General features: G+C 46.7%; 1 protein-coding gene across 4 annotated transcripts in view; it reads left to right on the top strand.

Annotated features, from left to right (window-relative positions):
• The first annotated feature begins 759 nt into the window (after positions 1-759).
• The window catches only part of GNAO1 (G protein subunit alpha o1), a 164,460-nt gene continuing 146,384 nt past the window's right edge, over positions 760-18,835 (top strand). For 2 of the 4 annotated variants that reach the window (XM_057493401.1, XM_057493400.1), the window contains exons 1-2: positions 766-1,687; positions 1,906-1,948. In XM_057493401.1, coding sequence (XP_057349384.1) covers positions 1,570-1,687; positions 1,906-1,948 — 161 coding nt within the window. In that variant the 5' untranslated portion in view covers positions 766-1,569. Of the gene's footprint in view, positions 1,688-1,905; positions 1,949-18,835 lie in introns of all 4 variants that reach the window. The other 2 variants (XM_057493402.1, XM_036881010.2) reach the window with 2 other exon arrangements.

The following is an 18,835-nucleotide window of genomic DNA, read 5'->3' as shown; positions in this document are numbered from 1 at the left end:
AAACCGTCCACAGTGAGCAAAAACGTTTAGTTATGTTGAGGGAGTAAGTGTAGAAGTTCAAGGCGTCTCCTGCGCTGATACCTAAGGCCGGGACTCTTGGAGCAGTCCGCGACGGCAAGGGAGGGCAGAGAGGCTCCTTGAGAACAGGCCCTGGCTTGGTCCACCATTTCTGGGTTCCTCTACTCACAGCATCCTCTCTCACATACTAGGTGCTCAATAAATGCTTGTGGGACACAGGAAGCGAAAACTCCGAATCTGCCTCCAGGTCCGAGGCTGATACCGAAAACGTAGGTTTTACTCAGACCCACGGTTTCCTCGCGTTTGCTGAGGTCACTTGGCCTCGGCTGCTACGGCCCCAGCCGCAGGAGAGCAACCGAGAAGGCGAGAGGCTGGACTCAAGACGGAGTGGGGGCCGGCGAGCTCAAGTGGCGGCTCGGGGCCCGGGCTGGGGGACCCACCTGATGACTGCGAGGGCAGCCCATCCCGCGCTTCCATTGACAAGGAGGCGCGCAGCTCGCGCGCTGCGCGGGGGCAGGGGCGGGGAGGGGCACCCCGGCGCGCGACCGGCCACAGGCGCCGCCCCGCCCCCGCCAGGCCCCCACCAGGTCCCGCAATCGCCCACCCCGGGAAGCCGCGGATGCGTGCTCTGGTGAGGGGAGGCCGCGCTGCGCGCGCGCCCCCGCCGGCTGCCGCGGATCCGGGTGCGCGCGCCGCCCCCGTCCCCGCCCCTCCCCGCCCCGGGGGCCCAGCGCGCGGCCCTGCTTACGTCAGCGAGCGGTCGGCGGTGCTGGGTGCGCAGAGCCGCTGGCGCACTCGGCGCGCTACGCTCGCCCCCTCCCCCGCCCGGGCCGTGGAGCGCGCTCTCGCTGGCTGGCTCTCCCTTCATTTTTTTCTCCCCTCCCTCCCAGCCTCTCTCTCCCTCTCTCTCCCCCCACTCGAGCTCCTGGCTGCCCGCGGCTCCCTCGCGCTCTCCCTCTCTCTCCCGTAGGCTCCACCGTGCGATGCGAACTCTGGGAGCGAGCGACACCGCCTCCCGCTAGAGACCTGCCCCCCGGCCCGGCCCCCTGCCCATCCCTGCCCAGCGCGCGGGGGTCGGTGAAGGCGCCGCGGACGCACCGACGGCGGAGGACCCGCGATGCACATGCTCTAGCAGCGCCCCTAACTCACTCCCTCCGCACCCCACCCTCCGCCGGCTCTGGCTGCGGCTCCTGCCTCGACTATTATTTTATTTATTTTGGGTCGTGCACAAGCCTCAGTGCCTGCAGCCCGCGACTCCTCGGACCGCGGGCACCTCTTCCCTCGGCTCCGAAGCCCCAGACCCTGGCCGCCCTCGCCTCGACACCCCCAGAGCCCCGCTAGCTGCCGCGAGCCTCAGCTGCTGGAATCTTGTTAGCGGCTGTCTTTTGGGGGGGCTCTGTTTTACCGACATTTTTGTTTTCAGCCAAGAGGAAGATATCGTGATTTTTCCCCTTCAAGCCCAGGCTCTGCTCTTTGGGGGGGTGGGGGGCGCGCCGAGCCGGGGAGCCGTGCCAGCCGAGTCGTGCGGGCTGTGGCAGGGAAGGGGCCACCATGGGATGTACTCTGAGCGCAGAGGAGAGAGCCGCCCTCGAGCGGAGCAAGGCGATTGAGAAAAACCTCAAAGAGGATGGCATCAGCGCCGCCAAAGACGTGAAATTACTCCTACTGGGTAAGGATCAGGGCTGCTCCCCTTTTCCCCCGACCCTGGCCCCTCCGTACCCACCTTCTCCAGCAACCTCACCCCTCTCGCGCCCATGGCAACCTGATCCCCAGTTGGCACCAGCTTGTGCCTAGGATCGCCCACCCCCATGCATGCCTTAGTCCCCTGCTCCCTCTATTCCCCTAAACTGACACTCACCAGTTTTTCCCCCCTGTCTGTCCCAACAGGGGCTGGAGAATCAGGAAAAAGCACCATTGTGAAGCAAATGAAGTAAGTCCCTGTGGCATTGGAATTTGTACTTTTATTAAGAATAATTTTTTATCATTTGTGTTACCTTGCTCACTCCACATTGCTCTCCAGGCCCGTTTTTAATTCGTGCACGCGCACACACACACACACAGACCTGGACTTGACTCCCCTCCCCCACGGCCTACGTTGGTTCTGGGTCCTCCACCCCAACTCCCGTGGTGGGTGCTCTTTTTATTGCGGGGCGGGGGGGAGGGGAGCGCCTGTAGTTGTATGAATGACAGTGTCCGCCATATTGATCAGAACATCACACTATTGGCATGATTATGATCATTACTCTTGCTCGTTGGGTGTTTTGTGTGTATTACTGTCTCCATTTCGGTTTGTCTCTGTTGCATTTTATCCCTCCCTCTCTCTCCTCCTCCTTCCACATCCGTAATTCACCTCCCCCTGCCCTTCTTCTGGGGCAGTGATTTTGAACTTGGCTAAAACATGGAGGGGACCCAGCCCTAGACTGGGGTGGAGGATCAAGTGTCTGCTGTTCATGGATTTAGTGCTGAATTGGAGGCTGTGTTTCTGCCTTCCCCCTCCCACCCCCCACCAAAAAAAAAAAAAAAAGGACGAGGGTTTTGGGAAGGGGCATGTGGTAAGGATGGGTGGGTTTCCAAATGGATGTAACTGGCACAGCTGTATCCAAGGCAGAGGTGGAAGGGGGACACTGGTTGTGAGGCTGAATGCCCATCCCTACTGCCCCCCTTCTTCCCCCACCCTCCCAGCGTTTGGTCTCCTGACACTAGCAATTTTCGTTTGCTCTGTGGCCTTTATCAATGTATTTATTTACACTCTGCATAGGCCTTGTTCCATGTAATGTATCCACAGTGCGGATTTCAGGCCCCACTTGCTGCCGCCCCCTTCTGCCTTAGATATCAGTTTCCCCTCCTAATTAACTGGGGGTGGATTTGAGTGATGGTTGAAAATTAAAACAAAATGGGATATTCCTTCCCTTCCACACTTTCTCAATAAGGAACCTCGCCCCTCCTTCCCACTCCCATCCACTTGGCAGTTCCTGGTAAGCCCACAGGCAGCTTTGCTTGGGGTGGGGGTGGCCTGCAGTGAAGGGGTGTGCGCCCTCAGGGCCTCCTGGCCCTGCTGCTTCCGTTGACCTGTCAGTTCGGGACGGAGGAGTTCGTTAAGGCCATTTAGCGAGCATTGCACGTCGCTTTGCTGTGACACCTTCGTGCACACACAGCTCCTAATTAGGGGTTGCTGTGCAGTAAACAAAAATGATTATTTTTCAACTTGACAGAATAGCCGAAGTAATTGCATCCCTCAGGAAAACAATGGAAAATAAAAACCTCTTTCGCGGAAAGGTGGGTGGGAGACGAAGCATGCTTGCGGTTTCAGAACCAAGATGCAAAAAATCTTGCATGTGTAACAGGCATGACAAGCGGGTTCTAGGCGGCGCCATGATGGTAGGGAATAGTGACTCGGAGACAATTTCCCTCGCCTGCTTAACATGTTCTTATATTTGTTCGAGAGGTCTCTGGGGCTTTCATTGCAGAGGTTCCTTCGGCTCGCCGCACCCCTCTGAGCCACGGGTAATTTGGCCTAAGGCTTCTCTGGAGCTTGTGCCACCCGAATGGATGGGGAGGAGGGGCCTGGGGAATTGCTCTTTGCAACAAGGTGCATGTTGCATTTGCCTGGAGCCCTTGCAGGTCGGTAAATGCAAGCAGCGCCACCCCTTTCTCCACAAGGGGGACGTTTCAAAACTTCACAAGTCTATAATCTGCAGTGTTGGGCTCGGAGCCCGGTAGAAGCTCCGGCCACTGGAACTGGGTGAGGTTTCAGGCGTTGAGAGTGGTGGACAGCGCCCAGCCGAGGCCGGAAAAGTCGATGGGGCTCAGTTCGATGGCGCTCGGCTCGGCTCGTCAAGGGCTGGGCGCTCCGCTCGAAGAGACTCGGCAGTGTTCGGAGCCGAGTTTGAGCCCCAGCGGAGAGAGCCGAGCCTCTTCGGAGGAGGCCGAAGGAATTCGGAAACGCCCCGCGGAGGCGTGGAGTTGCGGGGTGGTATGCTGGAGTCTGCAAATTAACTTTGCATTCGCCAAACCACCTCCTTACCTGCTTTTTCTGAACATGCCCCATAAATTAGGTTGATTGAATAAGATGTTTAAAAATAATACCGAATCCCCCAAAGTGTAAGTCACCTTTTTCTTACTCAAAGACAACCCAGCTCCAAGGTAATAGGTGTGCCGTTTTAGAATGAAAATTCCTCGTTATGTACTGGGGCAGGAAATCTTAAGTGAAGGCTGTATGTAGACTTTCCAGGGAAGTCTTGTGTGTCTCATATTTGGTTACACTGAATTGAAGGGGGAGAAATCAAGTGTTTGATGTTTGAGATATCTGAGCATTTCTTTCTTCCCTGAATTCTCTTCTCTCGTGTCCATAGAATAATACCTTTGGGGGAAAAAATATCAGGTAAAACTATTAATTTTTTTTAATACACCAAATCTTTAAGAAATAGGCTAGGTGTGCTCAAAAGGTCAATCAGAATGATTTCTGGCCCATCCAGTTTTACTGCGAGGGACCCTGGTATCCTGTCTTCCTGAAGCACTCATGAATGGCAGCTTTTCCTGTGGGCCCTCTAGCTTGGCTTGAAATAGATCAGGGCCTTGTGCCAAGCTGGTTGCAGGACTTGTTTTATTAACCACAAAATGTGGGATTGGTGTCACTGTATCATGGTGACAAATTCTTTTGAGTCCTCCCTTGCAGAGATGATTTTCCCCATCCCCATTTGACCAAGAGTCACTGGAGTCAGGTGGGGCTGGGCCTGCCAATCCAGGCAGCATTTACAGAAAGCAATTTCAGACTTGCCCATGTTATACAATTGGTGACCAACCTATCAGGCCATACATTTGAGTTAATTTGGATGCTGTTTTATTTCACATGGGCAGATTAAACTAATTCTCTGTGGGTGAGCCTAATGAGGACTGGGGTTTAAATGGGCAGCCTGTTGGTTGGAGAGGAAGGGTATTGATATTCAGACATCTCCAGACCATCTCCAGAAGAGCAAAGAGCCATTCCATTTAGCCTATATTTTCACCCATGATGTAGCTTGCTGATTAAAAGAAGGAATAAGCTTCCATATATGCCTGTAGTAACTGAAGTTACATGATAAAGGACTGGCTGGCAGATGCTGCTTAGAACAGTGTTAACACCCACATCAGCCTAGGAACATTACAGAGAGACTGACCTTTGAAATTCTTTTGCTTGATACATATTGTAATGAGAAATTTGCATCCATCCACTTAAGAGATGAATTTAAGAGATTACACTGTCATTTTAAAAGCCTGATTCTTAATTCTTTATTAAAAATTTCACTTGGACATAGCTTGCTAAGGTTTTTTTTCTTTGTGTATGTGATTATGAACTAGTGTTTGGGAGCTGTGTCAGACTATCCAAAATATTTCAGCACTAAGAAACAGTGATCATTGAGATAGCAGAAATATAATTTTACACATACCATGAGTATAACTTTTTTTTTTGTGTGGCATTTTAAATAATTTTGCTTGTTAGGAGGTCAAGACCTTACCTGTGATTCAGCTTCATCATTATTGCAGTCAATCAAAGGGACCCTTTTATTAAGACTAATCAGAATTTTAAAAGGAAGTGCTTATTTTAATTACTAAAACCCTTACATAGAAATCTCTTAATGAAATATGAAATCAACAGAATATCGCTTTGAGTGACTTCCTGTTCTGAACAAATAGTGACAACTGCTTGGACCATCTACCTGATGAAAATGTAAAATGAACTGTGGAGTTGCTACGGGTACCACAGTTGGCCCTCATTTGAGGTGTTGAGTTTTCTGTGATGTCGCATTCAGGCTAACTGTTGCTGGAGCATGAAGTGGATTTTTAGGAAGATAAGACAGTTTGAAGGTGACAGTGAGGCATGACTTGCTAGCTGGTAGACATTATATAAATGAACACAGTAAAATGGAGCACTCTGAGTGTGCATTCATTCCCAAGGTTGCCCATACAACAAATTTAAGGATTTGCCCAGTGAAGAGGCGAACTGTTCATACAAATATCCCAACCCTTACAGTGGGAGATTCCAGCCACAGACCCCCAGCGTGTCAGGGAAGGCAGTCTTAAGACATCACCTACTGCCGAAAGCTGGTGGTGTCCTCCTACCGTCTGACCCTCACCTTGTAATTAGGGTGTTTACTGTTTGGCTTAGGTTCAGGATAAGCCTGTGTTCATTCAACACACCACTACTCAGCACCTACTGAGTGGCTTGTGTAGAGGTGAATGGCAACTTGGAGCCATTACTCTGTCAAAAGTGCAGCCATCTAAAGGGCATGTCCCGCACATCCCCAAAGGGTTCAGTGTTGAGGCAGCGCTCTATTGAGGACTACTGTTCTAGATTTGTACACTTGTTATTTCTGCAGTCATCGCTTCGGCTGCTCCTCCCCACCCCCTTCCTGTCTCCATGTGTATTTAAATGGATGCACCTTGCTCTCTGGAGACTGTGAGTGCAAACAGAAGAATGTCAGATCAAGTAGCAGATGAACTCTCCTTTGCTGATGGATGGTATTCTCTCCCTCCTTACTGTTCAGTGAGCTGTAAATACCAGCAGACCTTCCTGCCAGAAGAACAGCAAACAGTCCACCTGATCTCCTCAGGAATCAGCTGTGGAATTCTTGAACTTCATTTACCTGTTGGATTCTGAAATAGACCCTTTCTGCTCATTGAAAGGATTGTTGCCAATTAGATTAAATGGATGAAACTTCATGTGGACTTGACATGGCTTCCAAAGAACCCAGAATTTCTGTCCTTTCTGCATGGTCTAGAGTAGATTTACAGTGCCCAGAATCAGAGCACTGCCCTGTTCCCTTAGCACTTGGAACTCCCTGGCTTATATTGCACTTAACACGTCACATATGCTAAAAGCTAAGGCAGGCGCACTCATGGCTTTCAGCTGCTCACAGTAGCCTATCTCTGTTAACACTGGAGATGTAATATAAGTAGAATAAGATCCTGTTTTTCTGACATGTGCTCAGTCTGTCTGGATGCAGGAACTTGGTTCCCTGTCTTCCAGAGTGTTTTCCATCTCTCATTTCTTAGAAAACTAGACAGACCATTATCACCAGAGCACATCTTGATCTGAAAGACAGTAGATGAGCTGATGAGGGGATGATTTCAAACTGAAAAAAATATTTTGGAAAGGGTTACCCCCAATTTGGCATAGCAAAGAACAACTTTTGATTTTGAAAGGAGAAAAAAATATATGTGTATATGTGGGTACACACATGCACCCATGGGTTTAAAAGCAGCAGATGCTATGGGAAGGGCAGTCCACCTCACTTTCTTGTTGATTGCATCATCATAAAAAGTTTGAAAGTGTTCAAATGAATTGTGTTCTAAATATTTGTTCAAATTTGCATCACATCCTTATTTTGTTCTGTGCCTCTCATTTTTGCACAATACTGATGAGAAAAGAAACCAACAAATCAGTCATTAGTATGGGGGGGAGGAGAGGAAGGAGCAGTGGCCTGCTACTGGTTCAAATAAATATGTGGTTTCATATTTAGAGAAGTATATTTCTCTAAAATGGAGGGGTGATTAAGAGCATGGACTGTGTAACCAGGCTGCCTGACTTCAAATATTGGCTGTACCGCTAACTAAATATGTGACCGTAAACAAGTTAATTTTTTGTGCCTCAGTTCCTTTGCCTGTACAATGGGGCTGATAATAAAAATAACTACCTAACAGGATGGTTGTAAGCATTATGATGTAGTATATAAAATGCCCTTAACAACAGTTTTATAGAAATCATTATACAAATGTTAGCTGCAGTTTGTATTTCTTTGACGGATTAGTGGGCGTTCCCTTTCCTTACGGAATTCTCCAGTGTGTGGGCCTTGGCTCCCATGACATCCTGAACCGGGGCACTGTGTTTCATGCTCACGGCTTCTTCCCATTACCTGCTCTGCAGCACCGGTTATGTCACAAACCATGTTACTGTAACTGATGGGACATTGCTGATGGTGCAGCTGCTTCAGCCCAAGAGGCCAGAGTGATATTACAAAGAGTGGGAAAGAGCACTGGACCAGGAGTCAAGACAAGTAGCTCTGCCCCTGCCCATCTGGGACTCTGTTTCCTGAAAGAGTTGCACCAGAGCTACCCCCCAGCTCCTTTCCTGTTCTAAGTGGTCTATGAAATTGGAAATTACCTTCATTTTCAGGGTCTTGAGGTCTTTGATGCAGGATTCTAAACATAAAAGCATCAATTATGGTTCCATCCCGCAAGAGTAGGGGGTACCCATGAAAGTTCTTTTAAAGCCAAGATAACTGCATAACAGCAACCTCAACCACAAAGCTTTGTCAGCCAGGAGAGTCACAGTCCTGACAGGCATCTAACCAAACTTCTCATGCAGACGTGGTTCTCAAACCAAAGAGAGGATCTGAAAGTATCCTGTTAGTAAGAAAACAGGATGTTCCTGGGAGGAGAGACCCAGTGACATGTTAGAGACATATTTTTCTCATAATACAGTACTAAGCCCAAGTGACATGTTAGGAGAAGTGGTTGGTACATGGCTTTCAGGATTCTTAGAAATGGAGACAGACCTGGCTTCCACCAGGGATAGCTTCACAGGAAGGAACTTGCCTGGGTTCAGGTGCCTAAGATCCAGGGAGTTGGGAAATTTGCAGAACAGGAAAAGGAGGGGAGGGTCAGGAGAACAGTGTCTCAATTTGGATTCATTCTCTAATTTGACTTTGGGCAAGTCATTTAGCCCCTAAGTCCCAGTTGGTTCATCTCTTAACTAGGATATGGGCTTTCACTGTTGAATTTCTCAGGCCTCTTTCAGGTTTCCAGCTGGAAGATAAAGAAAATGCAAAGAGAAACCTAGAAGCTGAAATGCAGTGGGGGGAAGAGTGGGAGTTATTTACCGCCCACGTCTTTTATCTGCTGAGCCATCTTTAGTTCTCATTTTCTTTACAGAGAAGAGGAAAAACATTGTGCTTTTCATAGCACCAAAAAAATTAAAAAATCCTTCAAGGCTAATAGGCAATTTGTACCCCTGCTCACTTGATTTCTCAACCAAGAATGGAGACAAAAGAAAGGGGGGTTAATATATAAGGATAAGACGCCATGACCAAGATTTACTGTGGATTTTCTATGTCTTAGTTAACAGCTTGGTTTTCTGTGGAAAATTGTTATTTATGGGGACAGCTTCCCCATACTGCCAAATCAGCCTTGGGTCACTTGCCTCCTTTACATGAACAGCATGTAAAAAGTCACAGGCTTCCAGAACACTGATATTTATTATACATTGTAAATGAATTAGGTGTTTATATATCTGTCTCCCTTGCTAGTCTGGGTGCCCCTTCTCTATGAGGACTTTACAGAGTGACTTATTTTTCTCATAATACAGTACTAAGCCTAATGTTTGGCACCAAGGAGGTGCTTAATAAATCTTAGTTGAAGAAAATAGAAAGAAATGACATTCACAAGTAATGCAAACTCATTTCTACATGAGCTAGAATAATGACATTGGAAGCTTTTGATGATCATAGGCTGTGTTTATCATTTTCAGTCCAATCTATCACATCATCCTATGAGGAAATAAGAGTCATCAGCTCCATCTTACAGATGAGGAATTGAACTTGGAGAAGTTAGGCGGCTTGCTGAAGGCCACACAGCTTAATAAGTGACCACAATGTATTCAGACTATGATGTGTTTAATTTTAAACGTATGTCTTTTCCATTCTAACTCCACACAGCTCTTACTAGACCACTGAGAGTGTGGGCAATGGAGAGATGCAGGCTGGGACCTAGTACCCATCAGCAAATGGGATGGCACTCTCCTTGGTTGAGGTCAGTGGTTAAGAGAATAGCAAGTGCTTGATTGGTGCTGGATTCCTTCTGGAGCTAGAGGTGATGGTCAGCATCATGTGTCACATTGACTCTGATACCAGAGTGTTCCCTAACCACCATCTGGACAGCTCCTGAAATCATTTTCTATTCCTTCTTCAGAAGTGTGGGCCATTGATAGGTGGCAACAGAGAGAAGCTGCTTCTGAAGACTGGCTTTGGTAGAAGCAGGTGGTTCAGAGAAGACTTGGGAAAGACAGGATGTGAGGAGGTCCATTCTTCAGCTATCCATCCATCAATCCATCTGTCCATCCATAGCACTTACTGAGCCCTACTGTGTGCTAGACACATGGTATCATAGAGGTAGAGAGGAAGATCTCAGTCCCTGCCCCTGAGAAACTCAGCCTAAATGGATCTACATGTAAAAGATGCTTATACTTCAGAGCAAGAAGTGCCACAAGGCTGTGGAGAATAGAGGGTACCTTCTCTAGGCAGGATGCTCAAGGATGTTGGCCAAGAGAAAACGACATGTGGCCTGAGTCTTGAAACGAGTGGTAGTTAGCCAGGTAGAGAAAAGGAATGCCAGGCAGAGGGAACAACATGTAGAAAGGTACTAAGATATGTCACCACATGGAACATGCTGGGAATGGAAAATAATTTGGTTTGATTAGAGCACAGTATATAAGAAGAATGTCAGGAGATAAAGGATAAAGAATGAGACAGAGTTCAGATTATGAAACACCTTGTCTATTGTGCTAAGGGCTTTGGATCTTACTCTGAATATAATGAGATGCCACCAGAGGAATTTTTTTTATGTATAATTGACATAACATACCTGTTCATTTCGAGTGTACAGTGTAATGATTTGATATTTGTAATATATATTGCAAAGTGATCACCACAGTAAGTCCAGTTAACATCCATCACCATACATGATTATGATTTCTTTTTCTTATGATAAGAACTTTCCAGAACCAGAGGGTTTTAAAGAAATGGGTGGCAGGATAGTTTTTCACTTTAGAAAGATCACCTTTATGTATTACAGGGAGTCAGGTCCAGAAGTTAGGAGACCAGAGGGAAAGTTATTTCTGTGATCCAGGTGTAAAAAGACTAAGAACTAAATGAAAGCACTGGAGGTGGGAAAAGGAGACATATTTAAGAGATATTTGGGCAGTGTAAAAATTGAACTTAATTGATGGTCATTTGAAAGGGCATTGAGGATGTAGACAAGAGTGAGTCCAGAATTCCTGGTTTAGGCCACTGGTGTGATGGTAGTGCATTCCCTGAGGTGGAGAAAGGCATGAGGAAGAGGGAAGGCCTGGGGAGAAAAACAATGACTGGTTTGGGTCATATTGATGATTCCTGTAGGTCATCCAAGTGGAGACCCTGGCAGGCAGCTGGATTATGGGTTAGGAGATAAGAGGCCCCTGAGGAGAAGGGTCACTTTGGAATTTTGTGGTGCTTCTTGGCAATGAGAGACACGGACGTTGGCAACCTCACCAGGCTGAGTGAGGAGACACACACACACACACACATGAAATGAGAATTATTTAGAAAGAGGAGACTGTGAGGGAAGCTGAGAATGCATGAGCTGAGAGGTGGAAAAACAACTGAGGTAGAGAAGCACCATGAAAGCCAAGGGAGGAAAGAATTTCAGAAAGGTGAGGAAGTGGTTAGTTGAGTCAGAGACTGCAGTAGTCAAGTAAGATGAAGACTGGCAGGTGTCTGCTGGGTCTGGAAAGTTGTTGGTGACCTTGACAAGAGCAGTGGAATGGAGGGAGGAAAGCTAAATTGCGATGGGAGTTAGGTACATGGACGGAGGAAGTTGAGGCCATGAACAGAGACTCCTGGTAAAGAAACCTGTGACACAGGAGGAAGGAGACCGAGGGAGGGAGGGAGAGAATGAGTAGGGTTCAGGAAGGGCTTTGTTTTCCTTGCTCATTGGCTAGCATGGAGGGACTTGGATACTTTGAGAAGCGATAAAGAGCCCAGGTGGAGGGAGACATTGAAGATGTAGGGAAGAGGAAGTGGTAGAAGGAGCAGAGCCCCAAGAGGGTGGGCGGGGAAGGGGTGCAGAGCGCACCAGGGTGACTTGGTCTTGACATGGATGTGCACCTCCTTCCCTGAGACTGCCAGGAGGGCAGGAAGGATGGGAGTAGTAGAGAAATTTGGGGGTGGGACAAGAAAGTGAGGGAGTTCCTGCCTTATTTGTTTTTTCCCTGTGAAGTGGGGAGAACTAAAAAGTAGCTGTGCTCTTTGCTGGAGCCCCAAAGACTGCTTAGTTTTCTTCTATTCAAGCCCCTTGTTTATTCACCTACCCAGGATTTGTCTAGCCTCTGTTATGTGTCAGGTGTTCTGGCTGCGTTGGAGGTTCAGTGGTGAGCAAGGCAGGCCCAGGAGACTCGGGCAATAACTTCATAAACAAAGAAATGAACATGGTAATTGCAGACTTTTTTCTCAAGTCATGCCTTAGAGTGAGGCCTTACACTGACGGGCAAGGAGCCCAGTTACTGAATCAGTTGGAGGAGACAAGCTAGTGCCTGAGGGCACAGAACAGGCCATGACAGAATGTAATTTGGACGAGGGCTCAGGATTATGCACACCTTGAGGCAGCTAGGTGGAAAAACGAGAGCTCTGGACACCCCATGTTTTACTTCACCCAGCTTCACTCATTCCAGGTTGTTCTAGTGGGCCCCCCACCACTGCCCCCTGCCGCTTGAAGATAGAAGCGGGCCTGTGTCTCAGGCCTTGTTCATTCACGAAATCCCACTCTCCTGGCCTCCGTGATGGGCCCAGTGGGTGGGGTGTGACCCAGGCCAGGCCAGTCAGAGTTCCCTGGAATCGAAGTTACTGTGAGAGGGAAGCTCATCATCTGGGGTCCCAGCGAGGCCCTCACTTGTCTGAAAGGCTGAAGGTGTGTGGCCAAGTTTCCGCATCTGCATTATTCTCTGCAAGAAGGAAGCTTGCTCATTATGGGAGAGACTGAGGCTTTGAGAGGTTGGGGGATGGGGGAGGGAATGGGGAGCAGAGGGAGAGAGAAAGAGAGGAAGCCAGAAATACATCTGACAGTGATTATAATACTCTCTGAAGCTGGCTCCATGGACCTGACATTCATGTGAACCAATAACTCCCTTCTTTTACATAGACTAATTTGAGCTGAAATTCCCTCCATTATAACCAAATTCATCCTGATGAAATGGGTATGGCCATCCAGGAAGAAGAAACATGAGCTAAAAGCACAAAAGCAGAACTCAAACATGCCGGGACTAGTGGGCAGTCTCACATGCCCAGAGAGTTGAACGCCTGTGGGATATGAGAAGTGATGGGAAGGGAAGAGAGGAGCTAGATCATAGGGTTCCCTGATCATGGTGCTGAGGAACATACACTTGGAGTGCATAGTTGGGTGCTCTGCACTCCACAATAGGGTAGTAGGGTGCCAAGTAGGGAGAGTTTGAAGAGGGAGACCAGAGAAGAGGCTTAAGAGCAGAGAGAGATTTCTGTAGTCTGAACTAGGGAATTGGTAGGGAAAGTTGAGGAATGGATGGAGGAGAGGTTTTAGAGGCAGAATAGAAGAGACCTTGTGTCTAGCTGAACATGGGGGAAGAGAGTAGATCAGAGGGGTCCTCCCAGTTTTGCACCTGAGTGATGGGATTTGGTTATGCCATCAAGTTAGGAAGCATAGGAGCAGGGAGGGGTAGCAGAGAGAAGATGGCAAGTCAAACCACAAGCATGAATTCCTTGCAGGATAACTTGTGTTTTGCTCACATGTTCAGCGGTTCCCTTAGGAAGTCATTCTGGCATTTAGAAGAGAAGAGAAGTCAGGGCTGGGAGGAGAATTGGACTGACCTGCCCTGCATGGTGAGGCCATGAAAGTGGATGTAATATCCCTGGGGTGGGTATATAGATGAAGAGGAGAAGGGGTCCCAAGGAAGGAGCCCCCCTCATTGTGGAGGTAAGCTGGAGAACCTGCCTTCGGTAGACTCATAAGTAGCACCAAATAGTAAGAGGAGCAGAGGGTTAGTGGAGCAGGAGGAGAACCTGCCACATTTGGAACCCAGAGAGGGAATGTTCTTTGGGAAGTCCCATGTGGTGAGAAGGGGCCTGTCCCATGGCATTGCCAAAGGACAAGTCTGAGAAGGGACTGGAGACTGAGAAAGTACCATGGTATTTGGTGATTAAGGCTATTACTAGCCTTTGAAAAGCAGTTTCAGTGGACTGAAAGGGATAGAAGCCAAACTCAAGAAAATTTTAGGGTGAAAGTAAGTCTGGACTGGGAGTAAAGAAGGCTGAGTTCTACCCCAGCACTGTCCTCGTTTAGTTTGGTGACAAGTTCCTTAACTTCTCTATAACTTAGTATCTTTACATGTAAAATTAGGAAACAGGACCAAATGACCTATAAGCTTCCACTAAAGTCTTGAGTTCACAATTTAAATTTTGCAGTCCAGCAAAACAGATGTTCTCGTGACAAAGGAATTCCCTGCCTTCTCCCTTGGTTGCCCCCAGCTGAGATAATAAATTATAGCAAAATCAAGCCTTCAGAACTGTAGTGCTAATTGAGAAAGAAAACTGGGACATCAGCTTGGGGAATTGTGGACACAGTGCATGTTGCATCCACGTGTACCCTCCACCCAGTGTGGAGCCCGGGGAAGTAAGAATTCCTCTTGTGATTCTGACAGGGTTTATGAGACCAGGAATGTGTGCTGCTCTTCCACAGGACAGGAGTACAGAACAAAGACAAAGTCCTGGGGGTCCCCCTCTCTCTAAATTCACATGGATCAGAGAAGGCTTGTGAGACCTAGCTGGCTATGTGGGAGAACTCCAGCCAGGGTGGACATAGAAGAGCTGGAGGGACAAGCCAGAGGGCACCAGAGGGCAAGGGCAGGTGAGACACGGGCTCTAAGTTCCAGACACTCATGCTTCTTTTTGCTATTTCTGCTCCAGGGCCTTTGTATCTGCTGTTCCCTCTTTCTCAGATCTTTCCTGACACACTTTCTTATCCCTCATCTCCAACCACTCTCTACTGTTTAAGCCTGATTCCTCCTGTAGAACATATCACTATATGAAATGACTTTGCTTCAAGAAAAATTCTTGAAGGAAGTTAAAAGTGCTATTCAGTGAATACATGAGTGATAAGAAAGTGAAGCAGCCTTATTGCTGATATGGAGACAGTGACTTTGGGGAAGTGATAGTAGATGGTGGAATGGCAGTAAGGAGACCTGGTTCTGAGTTGTGGCTAGTTCTCCTACACTTTTTTGTATGTACAGGATAAGGCCTGTTTCTTCTTTGAACCCATTCCTTAGGTTTCAGGCGACAGGTCTCAGTATTCCCGAACTTCTTTGTCACATGAATACCAGTTGGAAGACCAACCAAGTGTTGATGCTATCTAAGTTTCTAGGAGTAGAGCTCTTAGTAAGGCCCACAAGCTCCCTGCCCTTAAGAACCTTACAGTTCTAGATAAGGAAGACAGACGGTAAACAAGTAAATGAATAAGCAAAGTCATTTCATATAATGATATGTTCTACAGGAGGAATCAGGCCTAAACAGTAGAGAGTGGTTGGAGATGAGGGATAAGAACGTGTGTCAGGAAAGATCTGAGAAAGAGAGAACAGCAGATGCAAAGGCCCTGGAGCAGAAATAGCAAAAAGAAGGCCAGGGAGGCTGGACCACAGGGAAGGAACAGTGATGCAAAAATGGGGTTAAAGAGACAAGGGGGAGCCACTGTGCAGGGCCTGGAGGCCATGGAGAGGCCTTTGGGATTCATTCTGAGTGCCTTGGGGGGGTTGAAACACAGGGCAACTTGACCTGACATATATTTAAAAGATCTCTCTGTATTCTGGAAAAAACAAAACCAGAGGAACAGAAATCACAGCAGTAGTTTCTAGGGAAGGTAGGAGAGAGACTGACTACAGAGGGTACAAGGCAACTTCTGGAGGTGAATAAAAATGGTCTCTTAATTGTGGTGGTGACCCAACTGCATGTGTCTATGAAAACTCATCAAACTGGATACCTGTAAGGGTGGATTTTACTATAAGCAAATTGTACTTCAATAAATCCGACTTGTAAATGTACATTTTTTAATTTAAAAAAAGAAGAAAGAATTGCAGTAAGACTTAACAAAATCCTTGTGGCTGCTGTGTGGAAGATGGACGACAAAGAACATGCCTTGCACAGTCCAAGCAGTGTATTCACTGCTAGTCTTACAATTCAGCTGCATATGTGCTGCGCCTGGTAGCGTCCTTAAATCAGTTTGTTGATGTGTGTTCCTAGTTTTCCTGTTTACATAGCTTTCCTTTACAACTGGCTTGAAAGCTCAATGTGGGTAGAAGCCATCTGCTTCTCTTTTGTGGGCCTCTGGTGGATGCTTCTTACATACTATTTTCCTTACATCTGAATGGTGTTTTAAAGTTTACAAGCTGCTTCTAGAGTCACTATCGTTTTTGAGCCTTACAACAGTCGCATCAGGCTGCATGGACACTACGGTATCCCTGTGTCATCACTGAAGAAACTGAGGTGAAAGAAGTCAGTGTAGCAATATCAGAGAAGTATGAATCTTGACGATCTTGGCTTTGCCATTTGTTGGCTATCAGTGTGATTTCAGGAAAATCATTCAATATCTCTGTACCTCAGTTTATATACCACAAAAAAGAGATAAAAAAATAAACACAATGCAGGTGCACTGTGAGGATTAAATGAGGTCACACAGCTAAAAGCACCTAGCACACACAGGTGTACCTTGTTTCATGCACATTACGTTATTGCGCTGCACAGATACTGTGTTTTACAAATTGAAGGCTTGTGGCAACCCTGAGTCAAGCATGTCTACCAACACCGTTTTCCTAAAATCATTTGCTCACTTCGTGTCTCTGTGTCATGTTTTGGTAATTCTCAGGGTATCTCAAACTTTTTCATTATTACTATATTTGGTTTGGTGATCTGTGATCAGTGATCTTCGATGCTATAATTGTTTGGGGGCTCCATGACCCACACCCAAATAAGATAACAAACTTAATCTATAAATGTTGTGTGTGTTCTAACTGCTCCACCAACCGGCCAGTCGCTCACCTCTCTTGCTCTCCTTGGGCCTCCCTATTCCCTGAGACACAACAATATTGAAATTAGGCCAATTAATAATCCTACAATGGCCTCTTCAGTGTTCAAGTGAAAGAGTCTCATGTCTCACTTTAAAACAAAGCTAGCAATGATTAACCTTAGTAAGGAAGGTATGTTGGAAGCAGAGATAGGCCAAAAGCTAGGCCTCTTGTGCCAAGCAGTTAGCTAAACTGTGAATGCAAAGGACAAATTCTTGAAGGAAATTAAAAGTGCTATTCAGTGAATACGTGAGTGATAAGAAAGTGAAGCAGCCTTATTGCTGATACGGAGAAAATGTTATTGATCTGGATAGAAGATCCAAGCTGCCACAAAATTCCCTTAAACCAAAGCCTGATGCAGAGCAAGGCGCTAATTCTCTTTAATTCTAGGAAGGCTGAGAGGGGTGAGGAAGCTACAGAAGAAAAGTCTGAAGCTAGCAGAGGTTGGTTCATGAGGCTTAAGGGAAAAAGCCATCTTCATAACATAAAACGCAAGGTGAAGCACCAAGTGCCGATGCGGAAGCTGCAGCAGGTTCTCCAGAAGATCTGGCCAAGATCATTAATGAAGGTGGCTACACTAAACAATGGATTTTCAGTGTAGACAAAGCAGCCTTCTGTTGGAAGACGATGCCGTCTAGGATGTTCATAGCAAGAGAGGGAAAGTCAGTGCCTGGCTTCAAAACTTCCAGGAACAGGCTGACTCCCTTGTTAGGGGCTAATGCAGCTGGTGACTTTAAGTTAAAGCCAGTGCTCATTTACCTTTCTGAAAATCCTGGGGCCCTTAAGACTTATGCAAAGTCTATTCTGCCTGTGCTCTATAAATGGAACCACAAAACCTAGATGACAGCACGTCTGTTTACAACATGATTTACCAAATATTTTAATAGCAGTAGATCACTGTTGAGACCTACTGCTCAGAAAAGAGACTCCTTTCAAAATATGTTGACAGTGCACCTGGTCACCCAAGAGCTCTGATGGAGATGTACAATGAGATGAATGCTGTTTTCCTACCTGCTAACACAACATCCATCCTGCAGCCCATATGATTTCAACTTCCAAGTCTTATTTAAGAAATACATTTTCTAAGGCTAGAGCTGCCATAGATGGTAATTCCTTTGATGGATCTGGTCAAGGTAAATTGAAAACTAGATTCACCATTCTAGATACCATTAAGAACACTTGTGATTTATGGAAAGTCAAAGTATCAACATTAACAGGAGTTCAGAAGTTGATTCCAGCTCTCGTGGGTGACTTGGAGAGACTCAAGACTTCAGTGGAGGAAGTAACTGCAGATGTGGTGGAAATAGCAAGAATTAGGAGTGGAGCCTGAAAACCTCACTAAATTGCTACAATCTCATGATAAAATTTGAATGAATGAGGAGTTTTGTGGATAAGCAGAGAAAGTGGTTTCTTGAGATGGAATCTACTCCTGGTCTTCACTTCTTGCTGTGAAGATTGTTGAAAATGACAACAAAGGATTTAGAATATTACATAAACTTAGTCAATAAAGCAGCAGCAAGGTTTGAGAGGACTGATTCCAGTTTTGAAAGAAAGTCTACTGTGGGTAAAATGCTATCAAACAGCATTGCAGACTGTAGAGAGATCATTCATGAAAGGAAGAGTCAATGATGTGGCAGACTTCCTTGTCTTATTTGAAGAAATTGTCAGCTATCCCATCCTTCAGCAACCCCCCACCCTGATCAGTCAGCAGCCATCAACACTGAGGCAAGACCCTCCACCAGCAAAAGGATTATGTACTACTTGCTGAAAGCCCAGATGATGGTTAGCATTTTTTAGCAATAAATTGTTATTTAATTAAAGCATGTGCACTACTTGTTTAGACCTAATGCTATTGCATACTTACTAGCTTACAGTATAGTGTGAACATAACTGTTACATGCACTGGGCAACCAAAAAATTCATTTGACTTGCTTTATCTGCAGTGGT

Source organism: Manis pentadactyla, chromosome 15 (assembly GCF_030020395.1).
Source record: "Manis pentadactyla isolate mManPen7 chromosome 15, mManPen7.hap1, whole genome shotgun sequence".
Classification (NCBI taxonomy): Eukaryota; Metazoa; Chordata; class Mammalia; order Pholidota; family Manidae; genus Manis; species Manis pentadactyla.
Note: the sequence above shows the minus strand (reverse complement) of the source record. Positions and strands in the feature narration are given on the sequence as shown.